This window comes from Pristiophorus japonicus, unplaced genomic scaffold (assembly GCF_044704955.1).
Source record: "Pristiophorus japonicus isolate sPriJap1 unplaced genomic scaffold, sPriJap1.hap1 HAP1_SCAFFOLD_112, whole genome shotgun sequence".
Classification (NCBI taxonomy): Eukaryota; Metazoa; Chordata; class Chondrichthyes; family Pristiophoridae; genus Pristiophorus; species Pristiophorus japonicus.
The window spans coordinates 974,893-990,275 of NW_027250777.1; the positions used below are offsets into that span (position 1 = coordinate 974,893).

General features: G+C 43.3%; 1 protein-coding gene across 1 annotated transcript; it reads left to right on the forward strand.

Moving 5' to 3' along the window:
* The first annotated feature begins 683 nt into the window (after positions 1-683).
* Positions 684-1,061, forward strand: LOC139241616 (zinc finger protein 239-like). Its single transcript, XM_070870066.1, has one exon. The coding sequence runs from the start codon at positions 684-686 to the stop codon at positions 1,059-1,061; it is 378 nt and encodes a 125-aa protein (XP_070726167.1).
* Positions 1,062-15,383: the final 14,322 nt, after the last annotated feature.

The window sequence follows — 15,383 nt, forward strand, 5'->3', positions numbered from 1 at the left end:
ATCTCGTTCCTCGACTTTCTGCGCTTCTTACAGCTCTTCGGTGGGGTTTTAGTGACTGTTTTCTTGGCACCTTTCTTGGCAGTAACACTTTTCCCCAGTGGTGGGAGCGTGCTTAACGGCCGACATATTGGTCAGGGCGGTCTCACGGCGCATGCACGGTCCTTTGTGCAGGGACAAAGGGTGGGCGGGGTTTCAGGATATCTGTCAATTTGATTGGTCACATGTTTATGTCCAGCTCAGTGGCCCCTGAAAGGGAGCCTTGTTGATCTGATAGATGTCTGGTGACCCTGGGCCAGCACACCTCACCAAATTGGGCCAGCCCAGCCCAAGCTAACCCTATTGGGCCAACACAGTCTCACCCCATTGCGTCAGCCCGGGCTCAAACAATTGGGCCAGACCGGGCTCACCCAATTGGACCACCCAGGTTCACCCTATTGGGCCAGCCCGGGTTCACCCTATTGGGCCAGCACAAAAGGCCCAGTGACCAACAGAGAAAATCAGCAGCTCATTGATTTTATTCTCACTTTGCGTATTTACCCAAACATGTAAGCTGGAAATTATGAATACCATCGGCCTTTGAATGTGGATGGAGAAACATTTTTCTGTTCTGTCTGTGGGAAAATATTTCAAACATCAGTGTAACTGGAAAAGCACCGAGACACACATACCCTATCCGAGTGTGAATGTTCCAGTGCACTGATTGTGGAAAGAGCTTCAACCAGTTATACAGCCTGAAAAACATCGCACCATTCACAGCGGGGAGAAAGTACACGTGTTCTCTGTGTGGACGAAACTTCAACTCATCGTCCAACCTGGAGAGACACAAGGACACCTGCTCCATGTTGAAATTATGGAAATGTGGAGACTGTGGGAAGGGGTTCAGTTCCCCGTCTGATCTAGAAATCCATCATCGCAGTCACAATGGGGAGAGACCATTCACCTGCTCTGTGTGTGGCCAAGGTATCACTCAGGCATCTGATCTGCTGAAACTCCTGCGAGTTCACACTGGCGAAGTGTGGGAGGGATTTACTCAGTCATTTGAATTGCGAGTTCGCAAGTGACTGCAGGGGTTAGGTTCTACTGTCATTACTGCTGTTAATCACATCCTGACTAAATCGTGTTCATTCTGTGAGTTGGGATTTGTTTCTGTTGATGTTAATCACCCATAAAACTGAGCTGGAGTTCACAATTTTGATATTTCAAATAACACAGTGTGTCGATACTTGATGTGTCCATGATAAGAGGAGACAAATTGATGTCTTGTTATCGTCTGCTTCATTTTGCGCCTTTACTCCTTTCTAACGCTAGATTGTTTCAGTTCTCAGACCTTTGGTTACTCGCAGGACAAGTCCCAGTTCCCCATACCGTCCAGAGTGCCTTGATGTCCAGGGTAGGGATAGCTAACACACCCGGGATCACTAAACACATAATCCAGTCTGTTAATCACTTACACAGACTGGAATTTTCGTGTGTCCACAGCATCTCTCTCACCTTCAATGTGTGAATAAAGTATCACACCTGCAAAGCTGGTTTCAATTTAAATTTGAATCCACTCAATAAATCTATTTAAAAAAATATCTACAAGTAAACCGATCACATCAACTAATTGGCAAAGGTTTACAGTCAACTAGATGAACAAGTAAAAACATCATGGCCCAATAACACAGCTCCATATTTACAGGAGAAAGTATGTTATCTAAGTCCTCGAATGTCAGTTGGTGAGATGAGAGACTGAATATCTTTCCACTCTCAGCTGGTAAACGGACTCTCCCTGAAGTGTTTCCACCCAACGCACATCTGCATCCATTTCCACAGTCCCCACATTTACAGTGTTTAGTCAGCTGGGCACACGAGTCTCACAGGTTGACGAATGGTTGAAGTTCTATCCACACACAGAACATGTGTACTGTTTGTCACCGCTGAGATTGGTGTTTTTCCAAAGGCTGATGATAAGGTAATCCTGATGAATCTGGTGAATCTCTCAAATCTTGACGTGATATTTGGTTTGAGTTACCAAGCTGCAGATCCTCCCCTTCTAATACCCTGCAAATGTAAGTTACAAAAGTTGTTACATTAAGTACAGGGTAGAAATTCAGAACAAACAAGTCGAGATTCTATAGGACATTCTGTCCCCTCCTGTCCCTCCAAAGCTGTAAATGTCTTATTCTAGACACTCTCCCTCCATCCTCACTGTCGAAAAGCAACTACGAGTTACTTTCTCCAAGAAGTGCTGAATCTGGCTGGGTGCAATTCCACAGAAATATGTTAACCTCTGGTGCTTCACCATCAGTCGACTCAGTGAGTGTCAGTACGATTTCCACCGTGGTAGTCATCAGAGCCGAATCCAATCCTACCCCCAAATGACATCCGTGCACTTCCCAATTGATGTCACTGCATCAGCATCAAGAGCAATTGCAGTGGCTAAATTTTACTCATATTTAGCGCATTGGTACTGAGGACTGTTATAACCACTGAACTGCTACCTTGGCTGAGAAAAAACTAACAGCCCAGATCAAGGATCGAAGTTGGGAACTTCCCAGTCAGTATTGTAGTGTTCTAAAATTTGGGGGGTTGAGGGAGGGTTGGAAAGAATATTTTGAAACAAATTTTACTGCAACTTTAATCAAAACCTTCGTCACACTGCTCAATTCTGAAATTTTTCCAAATTAACAAGCAAGTCAAATGGATTATAAAAACAATGTGCCATTTTAAAAAGGCTCAAGGCACTCGAATAAACAGCTTTGCAATCACAGCACAATACAGAAGGGAGCGAATGTTAATGGGAGCTCGGTTAGTGAAGTCCGCCGACACTCTGAGATAAACTGCACTGTACCTTTAAATATAAATAGGCAGAGAAAAGATTGCTACCAGTGCACGTGTTAGTCAGAGTAGGAATCTCAGGATAGCTCAGATGAATACGTGGCTTGAGCAGTGGTGCAGCAGGGAGGGATTCAAATTCCTTGGGTATTGGAACCTGTTCTAGGGGAAATGGGGCCAGTACAAACCGGACGGTCTGCACCTAGGCAGGACCGGAACCAATGTCCTAGGGTGAGTGTTTGCTAGTGCTGTTGGGAAGGAGTTTAACTAATATGGGCGGGGGATGGGAACCAATGCAGGGAGACAGAGGCAAACAAAAAGGAGACAAAAGCAAAAGACAGAAAGGAGATGAGTAAAAGTGGAGGGCAGAGAAACTCAAGGCAAAAAACAAAAAGGGCCACTGAATATAAAGGGGCTGCAGGAGGGGTCAAAACTAAAAATCATGGTTTAAAAACTGGTATTAAAACACTCTACCTAAATGCACGCAGCATTCGAAATAAAGTGAATGAGTTGAAGGCAGAAATCATTACCAAATGGGTATGACTTGCTGGCCATTACAGAAATGTGGTTGCAGGGTAGCCAAGACTGGGAATTAAACATAAAGGTGTATCTGGCGATTCGGATAGATAGACAAGAAAGGAGGTGGTGTAGCTGTGTTAATAAAGGATGATATCAGGTCAGTTGTGAGAGACGATATTGGCTCGACTGAAAAAATTGTTGAATCATTGTGGGTGGAGATTAGAGATAGGAAGGGGAAAAAGTCACTGGTGGGCGTAGTTTAAAGGCCCCCAAATAATAACTTCACGGTGGGGCGGGCAATAATGAAGGGAATAATGGAGGCATGTGAAAAAGGAACGGCAGTAATCATGGGGGTTTTAACCCACATATCGATTGGTCAAATCAAACAGCACGGGGTAGCCTGGAGGAGGAATTCATAGAATGCATACGGGATTGTTTCTTGGAAGAGTGTGTTAGAGAAACTACAAGTGAGCAAGCTATCTTAGATCTGGTCCTGTGTAATGAGACAGGAATAATAAACGATCTCCTAGTAAAAGATCCTCTCGGAATGAGTGATCACAGTATGGTTGAATTTGTAATACAGATTGAGGGGGAGAAGTAGTCTCTCAAACGAGCTTAAACTATGCTTAAACAAAGGGGACTGCAGTGGGATGAGGGCAGAGTTGCCAAAAGTAGACTGGAAACACAGACTAAACGGTGGCACAATTGAGGAACAGTGGAGGACTTTTAAGGAGCTCTTTCATAGTGCTCAACAAAAATATATACCAGTGAAAAAGAAGGGTGGTCAGAGAAGGGATAACCAGCCATGTATAACCATGGAAATAAAGGAGAGTATCAAATTAAAAACCAATGCGTATAAGGTGACCAAGGTTGGTGGGAATGTAGAAGATTGGGAAAATTTTAAGCTGCAGCAAAGAATGACAAAGAAAGCAATAAAGAAAGGAAAGATAGATTACCAAGGTAAACTTGTGCAAAACATAAAAACGGATAGTAAAAGCTTTTACAGATATATAAAACGGAAAAGATTAATTAAAGTAAATGTTGGTCCCTTGGAAGATGAGAAGGGGGATTTAATAATGGGAAATGTGAAAATGGCTGAGATCTTAAACAATTATTTTGCTTCGGTCTTCACTGTGGAAGACACAGAAACCATGCCAGAAATTGCTGGTCACAGTAGTGTGGGAAGGGAGGACCTTGAGACAATCAATATCACTAGGGGTAGTGCTGGACCGGCTAATGCGACCGAAGGTAGACAAGTCCCCTGGTCGAGATGAAATGCATCCCAGGATATTAAAAGAGATGGTGGAAGTTATAGCGGATGCATTCGTAATAATCTACCAACATTCTCTGGATTCTGGGGAGATACCATCGGATTGGAAAGCAGCTAATGTAACGCCTCTGTTTCAAAAAGGGGGCACACAAAAGGCAGGTAACTATAGGCCGGTTAGTTTAACATCTGTAGTGGGGAAAATGCTTGAAACTATCATTAAGGAAGAAATAGCAGGACATCTAGATAGGAATAGTGCTATCAAGCAGACGCAGCATGGATTCATGAAGGGGAAATCATGTTTACCTAATTTACCAGAATTCTTTGAGGATATAACGAGCATCGTGGATAGAGGTGTACCGATGGATGTGGTGTATTTAGATTTTCAAAAGGCATTCGATAAGGTGCCACACAAAAGACTACTGCAGAAGGTAAAGGTACGCGCTGTCAGAGGAATTGTATTAGCATGGATAGAGAATTGGCTGGCGAACAGAAAGCAGAGATTCGGGATAAATGTGTCGTTTTCGGGATGGCAATCGGTGGTTAGTGGTGTGCCACAGGGATCGGTGCTGGGACCACAACTGTTTACAATATACATAGATGACCTGGAAGAGGTGACAGAGTGTGGTGTAACAAAATTTGCAGATGACACAAAGATTAGTGGGAAAGCGGGTTGTGTAGAGGACACAGAGAGGCTGCAAAGAGATTAAGCTAATGGGCTAAGCTTTGGCAGATGGAATACAATGTCGGAAAGTGTGAGGTCATCCACCTTGGGAAAAAAAAACAGTAAAAGGGAATATTATTTGAATGGGGAGAAATTACAACATGCTGCGGTGCAGAGGGACGTGGGGGTCCTTGTGCATGAATCCCAAAAAGTTAGTTTGCGGGTGCAGCAGGTAATCAGGAAGGTGAATGGAATGTTGGCCTTCATTGCGAGAGGGATGGAATAAAAAACAGGGAGGTCCTGCTGCAAATGTATAGGGTATTAGTGAGGCCGCACCTGGAGTACTGCGTGCAGTTTCGATCACCTTACTTAAGGAAGGATATACTAGCTTTGGAGGGGGTACAGAGACGATTCACGAGGCTGATTCCGGCGATGAGGGGGTTACCTTATGATGATAGATTGAGGAGACTGGGTCTTTACTCGTTGGAGTTCAGAAGGATGAGGGGTGATCTTATAGAAACATTTAAAATAATGAAAGGGATAGACAAGATAGAGGCAGGGAGGTTGTTTCCACTGGTCGGGGAGACTAGAACTAGGGGGCAGAGCCCCCAAATACGGGGGAGCCAATTTAGAACCAAGTCGAGAAGGAACTTCTTCTCCCAGAGGATTGGGAATCTGTGGAATTCTCTGCCCAAGGAAGCAGTTGAGGCTAGCTCATTGAATGTATTCAAGTCATAGATAGATAGAATTTTGACCAATAAGGGAGTTAAGGGTTATGGGGAGCGGGCGGATAAGTGGAGCTGAGGCCACGGCCAGATCAGCCATGATATTGTTGAATGGCAGAGCAGGCTCGAGGGGTTTGATGGCCTACTCCTGTTCCTAATTCTTATGTTCTTGTGTTCTAATGAGTCCCTGTCCCTTTAAATAGCTACCCCATTCCCCCGGGCAGTGGGAGGAGCGACGGCGCGCTATCTCTTGAGATACTGACACAGAAAACACCGCCGGATGGCTTCCCGCAGGTTCCTGAAGTCCGAAGAAATAAAATTGCATCAGGTTAAGTCGAACAACTGAAAAGAATGCACACAGAGTCGTTGCTATGTGCGTGTGTGTGTATAAACAAAACACATCATTCTTAATGTTTCCTAGAGATAAGCTATTATCTGCACCAGTTATTATCCAGCATTTTATTTCCTATTATTTACAATGTAATTGCAGAGTGTTTAATTAATTTACCATTTATTGATGACCCATTGTCTTGTGCGCTATTGTTTAGAAAGCTATTGTTTAGAAAGTGATGTCAGAATGACCATTCCGTTACCAAGGTGATCATGTCTGTCCGCAGTATTCAGTGGGAAGGGGATTAAATCTTTGCTCTGAGATTTGGATGCCGTGGGAACATCGGCGCAAAATCACATGTTTTATTTTGAAATATGTCTGTTTTCTCACATATCAAATGTGATCATCCCTAAGCAAGAATTATACTCTGAGAGTAAAGAGTCCGCCGACAGTAAAGATCGGAGCTCTCAGATTCTGACGGTAATGAGAAAAGATATTAGGCCCATCCTGCTTGTGCTGTCCCTCAGAGACCTATCTAATGAGTACCCCTCGCCATAGTCCTGCAAATGTTATCCTTTTGACGAATATATTATTCACTTGAGACATGACATGAGCAAAGTACAGCATCCTTGTTAGTAAAAGGGGAATTTGGCGATGAGGTTAAATGTGAATGACAAAACGACCAGGGTGGTCAAAGCTGTACTACAACAATGACGAGGATGGGATCCGAACCCAAGCGTGTAGAGAACAATGGATTAGCAGTCGATCGCCTTAACCTCTCGGCCACCTTGTCTCTGATGCAGGGCATCGTCAGCCATTCAATATACTGCTTTCTGTATCCAAACCGAAATAATGTGCAAGAAAGTCCACTTCACAGCAAGCTGTGCCAGTGCATGCAGATCGCCAATGATTAAAACGTGCCATTCGATGATTTAAGCAAACAGCCTTCCTTTACTTCAGGTGAGTGACTGGAAGAGATGGTTGGTTTCTCGGCAGGATCACAACAAAGAATATAACATTTCACGCAGCGAGCCAAGTTGACAATAGCAAGTCTCGAACCGGCAAACTTCTGCTAATTTTGCAGTTATAATCGAAGTCAGACGCCTTATCCATTAGGCCACACGACCTCTGTCAATCGCATTCATTGTGTTGTTGTATATATTCGGAGCAAATACGGGACGACTGCAATATCAAGGAGTGGATTTCGGAAAAGATGAGCATGTATTGAGTGAATGAACAGATGAACTGCAATCTGGGTGTGCACGGGCGCAGGCAACCCCAATGTAAATTGGAACACAACAGTTTAACAATTCTGTCATTGCAGCTCCAATCATGCTCCTTCTCAAACAATACAGGATGCCCCGGGTTTATGAGAAAATCCATTTTAAAGGGAAAGATTATGAACCGGAACTGACAACCCGCCCGTTTTAACAGACACAGAATGATCCGGGACTGCAAGGACATCCCTTTTACGCAGATGCAGAACGACCCTTGACTGACAGCAGTTCCCTTTTAAGAGAATAAAGTGAGATTTCTCTCATCTCTGAAGGCAATTGTACATTGGGGCTCAGGACCACGCGGGGCAGATACGGTTATTGAAGCCACATGTAACAGACAGGCAGGAAGGAAAGAGGGATGTAAAACCAGCCCAGACTGAAATATATATATATATATTTAACATTTTATGAAAATAAATGCATTTACATTTTATTTAAAAAAATTGAATTTGATTTGTTTTAAATAAATAAATAATTGATTCATAATCTATATATTTTTTAATTGAACGAAGGTTGTGTGACTAGAAGAATTCCATTGGAAATGAGGGGTGTAGTCAATAAATACCCAAACACAGTAAGCCCATGGTGGAAGACAAGCCACGAGGGAAGATGTGGGCTGCAAAGGCGACCTTTTGAAGTCGCGTCTGTCTTTCTGCTGGATCTGACAGCAGCTGCTTGTTCTGTGAAAGAGGTCAAATGTAATCGAGCCGGGTGCAGGCAGAATAGAAAAAGCATATTTATTTTGGAAGTTAAAAATTTGGGATTATATGTAAATATCCATATATATTTATATATACATGTATAAACAAAGTCAGTCAGTCAGTCATGTCTTGATTTGATTTGTTTTGAATTTGAAAATACGGATGAAGGATGTCATCATGTCACACAGCCCACACGCAAGCCCTGGCGACAATCGCTCTATTTCTAAATTGTGCATTTTCCCTTCTTTCAGATGTGGAATAGCAAAGTCCCACAGCAGATTCTTATACCGTCAGAGAGTCCACGAAGGAGTGTTCAATCAAATCAGTACGGTTTCAAGTTGCATGTAATGCATTTTTCTCACATGACAGTAAGATCGCACAGCACGTTTGCACACACTCTGGCTTACACAAACACACAAACAAACTAAAATTCATGGACCCTCCAAAGGCAGTTCTGGAAATTTGAAATTGGAAATCCGGGATAGACAGCACATCGCTTATAAACAGACGCAGAATGATGCGGGGCTGATATCACACCATTTTAAACAGACAGAGCATGATCTCGGACAGACAGCACATCCCCTTAAAAGGGACACTGAAATAGAATGAATAAAAACAGATAAATATGTAAAACTCAGCAGGTCGTGCAGATTCTGTGGGGGAAGAATCCGGTTTCACGTTCTGTCGGATAATCATTCCGATATTTTAGGAAAAAGTTAAAGATTACAGATTTTTTCTACAAAAATAGCGCCTGGAAAAAATACGCAGCGAGAAAGGTCAAATGGGAACGTCTGTGATACAGTGGAACGCAGCAGTGATTAAATAATAAATGGCACAATGGAGAAAGGCAAAATGGGTGGTAATCGGGCAATAACGTAACAAAGGGTGGTCCAGAGCAGGTGTTATTGGGAATAGCAGAACCATTACCAGACAATGGGAGCGGTGCTTATGATCCGATACGTTGAACCTAATGTTGAGGCCAGAGGACTATGACATGCCTGCAATGTAGGGTGTCACCGCCTTTAATCAGACCAGGCAGCTTTGCCAGCCCGGATTGATTTCCTGTCCGCTTTGAATTCGGCAGCCAAGGGACTAATTCAAAAGTCTGCTTCGCTCATCTTTTCAGCTTTGGAGAAACAGGACGCAGTCATATTCAGGGCGGAGGTGGAGATTGACGCTGAATGTATGCTTTTCCCAATTGAGGTGAGCTTATGCGTACAGAGAGGAAGATATACTGACCAAGTATTGGCCGGAACCAAACAAGGGTTGAGGTGATGCAATGAGTCACAGAGCCGAGTACCTGTGAGATACTTTAACTTTACTCAGTTTGGCGGGTTTCATTTTGCTCTGGGATTTGGACGCTGTGGGAACATCGGCGCAAAATCACACGTTTTACAGTGAAATATGTCTATTTTCTCACATGTCGAGCGGCTGTGAGAAGCGGAACTTTGAGTAAAAAATGGTGAGGCTCGTTCGGGATTTGGCCCGAGACCTCTCGCATTTCAAATGTGATCATCCCGAAGCGAGAATCATAACCGTGGACCAACGAGCCGCCGACAGTGAAAAGCGCAGCTCTCAGATTCTGACGGTCGTGAGAAAAGATTTTAGACCCATCGTGCTTGTGCTTACAAAAGAACATAAGAAGATAAGAATTATGAACAGGAGTAGGCATGGAGCCCCTCGAGCCTGCTCCGCCATGCAACAAGATTATGGCTGATCTGGCCGTGGACTCAGCTCCACATACCCGCCCTCTCCCCACAACGCTTAATTCCCTTATTGGTTAAAAATCTATCTGTGACTTGAATACATTCAATGAGCTAGCCTCAACTGCTTCCTTGTGCAGAGAATTCTACAGATTCACAACCCTCTGGGAGAAGAACTTCCTTCTCAACTCGGTTTTAAATTGGTACCCCCGTATTTTGAGGCTGTTCCCCCTAGTTCTAGTCTGCCCGACCGGTGGAAACAACCTCTCTGCTTCTATCTTGTCTATCCCTTTCATTATTTTAAATGTTTCTGTAAGATCACCCCTCATCCTTCTGAACTCCAACGAGTAAAGACCGAGTCTACACAATCAATCATTATAAGGTAAACCCCTCATCTCCGGAATCAGCCTATTGAATCGCCTCTGAACCCCCTCCAAAGCTCGTATATCCCTCCTTAAGTGAGGTGATCAAAACTGCACGCGGTACTCCAGGTGTGGCCTCACCAATACCCTATACAGTTGCAGCAGGACCTCCCTGATTACCTGCTGCACCGGCAAACTAACTTTTTGGGATTAATGCACAAGGACCCCCAGGTCCCTCTGCACCACAGCATTTTGTAATTTCTCGCCATTCAAATAATATTCCCTTTTACTGTTTTTTTTCCCCAAGGTGGATGACCTCACATGTTCCGACATTGTATTCCATTTGCCAAACCTTAGCACATTCGCTGAAACTATCTAAATCTCTTTGCAGCCTCTCTGTGTCTTCTACACAACCCGCTTGCCCACTAATCTTTGTGTGAACTGCAAATTTTCTTACACTACACTCTTTCCCCTCTTCCAGTTCATCGATGTATATTGTAAACAATTGTGGTCCCAGCAGCGATCCCTGTGGCACACCACTAACCACCGATTTCCAACCCAAAAAGGACCCATTTATCCCGACCCTCTGCTTTCTGTTGGCCAGCCAATTCTCTATCCATGCTAATACATTTCCTCTGACTCCGCGTACCTTTATCTTCTGCAGTAACGTTTTGTGTGGCACCTTATCGAATGCCTTTTGGAAATCAAAATACATCACATCCATCGGTACACCTCTATCCACCATGCTCGTTATATCCTCAAAGAATTCCAGTAAATTAGTAAAACATGATTTCCCCTTCATGAATCCATGTTGCGTCTGTTGATTGCACTATTCCTATCTAGATGTCCCACTATTTCTTCCTTAATGATAGTTTCAAGCATTTTCCCCACTACAGATGTTAAACTAACCGGCCTGTAGTTACCTGCCTTTTGTCTGCCCCCTTTTTTAAACAGAGGCGTTACATTAGCTGCTTGCCACTCCGCTGGTACCTCCCCAGAATCCAAAGAATTTTGGTAGATTATAACGAATGCATCTGCTATAACTTCTGCTACCTCTTTTAATAACCTTGGATGAATTTCATCAGGACCAGGGGACTTGTCTACCTTGAGTCCCATTAGCCTGTCCAGCACTACCCCCCTAGTGACAGTGATTATCTCAAGCTCCTCCCTTCCCACATTCCTGTGACCAGCAATTTTTGGCATGATTTAAGTGTTTTCCACTGTGAAGACCGAAGCAAAATAATTATTTAATGTCTCTGCCATTTCCACATTTCCCATTATTATTTCCCCCTTCTCATCTTCTAACTAAACAACATTTACTTTAGTCACTCTTTTCCGCTTTGTATATCTATAAAAGCTTTTACTATCTGTTTTTCTGTTTTGTGCAATTTACCTTCGTAATTTATCTTTCATTTCTTCATTGCTTCCTTAGTTATTTTTTGCTTTTGATTAAATTTTTCCCAATCTTCTAATTTCCCATTAACCTTGGCCACCTTATACGCATTGGTTTTTAATTTGATACTCTCCTTTATTTCCTTGGTTACCCACGGCTGGTTATCCCTTCTATTACAGCCCTTCTTTTTCACTGGAATATATTTTTGTTGAGCACTATGAAAGAGCTCCTTAAAAGATCTCCACTGTTCTTCAATTGTTCCACCGTTTAGTCTGTGTATCCTGTCTATTTTAGCCAACTCTGCCCTGTCCCTCAGAGACCTATCTAATTAGTCCCCCTCGCTATAATCCTGCAAATTGTATCCTTAGACGAATATATTATTAATTTGAGACATGACATGAGCAAAGTACAGCATCCTTGTAAGTAAAAGAGGAATTTGGCGACGAGGTTAAATGTGAATGACAAAAAGACCAGGGAGCGCAAAGCTGTAAGACAACGAAGACGAGGATGGATGCGAACCCATGCGTGCAGATCACAATGGATTAGCAGTCCATCACCTTCACTTCTCAGCCACCTCGTCTCTTCTGGAGCGCATTGTCAGCCATTCAATCTCCTGCTTTTTGTATCCAAACAAAAATAATGTGCAAGAAACTCCACTTCACAGCTTGCTCTGCCCGTGTATGCAGATCGACAATGATGAAAACGTGCTGTTATATTCTTTAAGCAAACAGCCTTTCTTTACTTCAGCTGAGTGACGGGAAGAGATGCTTGGTTTCTCGGCAGAATCACAGCAAAGAATATAAAATTTCACGCAGTGTGCTAAATTGACTGCGACAGTACTCGAACCTGTAATTTTCCGATAACTTTGCGGTAAAAATCGAAGTCAGACGCGTTATCCTTTAGGCCAAGCGACCTCTGCCATCAGCGTACATTGTGCTTTTGTGTATATTGGGAGCAAATTTGGGGCAACTGCAACATCAAGGAGTGGATTTCGGAAAAGATGAGCATATTCCGAGTGAATGAACAGATGCATTGCGATCTGGGTGCGCACCGGCGCAGGCAATCCCAATGTAAATTAGAACACAACAGTTTAACAATTCGTTCACTGCAGCTGAAATCACACTCCTTCTCAAGCTATACAGGATGACCCGGGTTTATAGAAACATAGAAACATAGAAAATAGGTGCAGGAGCAGGCCATTCAGCCCTTCTAGCCTGCACCGCCATTCAACGAGTTCATGGCTGAACATGAAACTTCAGTACCCCCTTCCTGCTTTCTCGCCATAACCCTTGATCCCCCGAGTAGTAAGGAATGAGAAAAAGGGAAAGATTATGAACCGGAACTGACAACCAGCTCGTTTAAACAGACACAGAATGATCCGGGACGGCAAGGACATCCCTTTTACCCAGATGCAGAATGACCCTTGACTGACAGCAGTTCCCTTTTAAAAGAATAAAGTGAGATTTCTATCATCCCTGAAGGCAAGTGTGCAGTGTGGCTCAGGACCACGCGGGGCAGAGATGGTTATTGAAGCCACAGGTGATAGACAGGCAGGAAGGAGGGAGTGACGTAAAACCAGCCCACACTGAAACATATGTATTTGACATTTGAAGACAATAAATACATTTACATTTTATTTTAATCTAATTGAATGTGATTTTTTTTAAATAAATAAATAATTGATTCATTATCTGGATATATTTTTTGATAGAACGAAGGCTGTGTGAGCAGAAGATTTTAATTGGAAATGAGGGGTGCAGTCAATAAATACCCAAACACAGTAAGCCCATGGTGGAAGACAAGCCACGAGGGAAGATGTGGGCTACAAAGGCGATCTTTTAAAGTCGCGTGTGCCTTTCTGCTGGATCTGACAGCAGGTGCTTGTGCTGTGAAAGTGGTCAAATGCAAAAGAGCCCGGTGCAGGCAGAACAGAAAAAGCACATTTATTGTGAAAGTTAAAAAGTTCAGATTGAATTCATGTATATATATATATATACATGTATACACACAGTCTGTCAGTGAGTTATGTCTTGTCTTGTCTTGATTTGATTTGACTTGAATTTCAAAATACGGGTGGAGGATGTCATCATGTCACACAGCCCACACGCAAGCCCTGGCTAAAATCGCTATATTTCTAAATTGTTTATTTTCCCTACTTTCAGATGTGGAATAGCAAGATCCCACAGCAGATTCTTCTACCGTCAGAAAGTCCACGAAGGAGTGTTCAATCAATTCAGTACCTTTTCAAGTTGAATGTAATGCATTTTTCTCACATGACATGAAATGCACAGTAAGATCGTACACACGTTTGCACACACTCTGGCTTACACAAACAAACAAACAAATTAAAATTTCTGCACCCTCCAAAGGCAGTTTTTGAAATTTGAAATTGGAAATCTGGGAGAGACAGCACATCCCTTTTAAACAGACACAGAATGATGCGGGGCTGATCGCACACCATTTTAAAAAGACAGAGAATGATCCCGGACAGACAGCACTTCCTCTTAAAAGGGATACGGAAACATAATGAATAAAAACAGATAAAAACAGGTCGTGCTGATTCTGTGGAGGAAGAATCCGGTTTCACGTTCTGTCGGACAATCATTCCGATATTTTAGGAAAAAGTTAAGGCTTACAGATTTTTTCAACAAAAATAGCGCCTGGAAAAAATACGCAGCGGGAAAGGTCAAATGGGAACGTCTGTGATACAGCGGAATGCAGGAGTGATTAAATAATAAATGGCACAATGGGAAACGGCAAAGTGGGTGGTAATCGGGCAATAACGTCACAAAGGATGGTCCAGAGGAGGTGTCAGTGGGAATAGCAGAACCATTACCAGACAATGGGAGCGGTGCTTATGATCCGATACGTTGAACATAATGTTGAGGCCAGAACACTATTACATGCCTGCAATATAGGGTTCAACGCCTTTTAATCATGCGAGGCAGCTTGGCCACCCCGGATTGATTTCCTGTCCGGTTTGAATTCGGCAGCCAAGTTACTAATTCAAAACCCAGCTTCTCTCATCTTTTCAGCTCTAGAGAAACAGGACGCACTCATATTCAGGGCAGAGGTGGACATTGACGCTGAATGTCTGCTTATCCCAATTGAGGTGAGCTTGTGCGTACAGACCGGAAGATATACTGATCAAGTATTGGCCGGAACCAAACACGGGTTTAGGTTATCCAACGAGACACAGAGCCTAGTACCTCTGAGATACTTTAACTTTACTCAGTTGGGTGAGTTTCACTTAGCTCTGGGATTTGGAGGATGTGGGATCATCGGCGCAAAATCATACGTTTTAATGTGAAATATTTCTGTTTTCTCACATGTCGAGCGGCTGTGAGAAGCGGAACTTTGAGTAAAAACTGGCAGGGCTCGTCCAGAAATTGGAGCCGGCACTTTTGCCATTTCAAATGTGATAATCGCTAAACGAGAATCGTACCCCTCGACCAACGAGCTGCTGACAGTGAAGAGCGCAGCTCTCAGATTCTGACGGTAGAGAGAAAATATATTTGGCGCACCGTGCTTGTGCTGTCCCTCCAGATCTATCTGATTAGTCCCCCTCTCCATAGTCCAACAAATGTCATCCCTTTGACGAATATATTATTAATTTGAGACATG

Coding starts and splice junctions, on each gene's coding strand:
- LOC139241616 (XM_070870066.1), top strand. CDS start 684: ATGTTCCAGTGCACTGATTGTGGAAAGAGCTTCAACCAGTTATACAGC.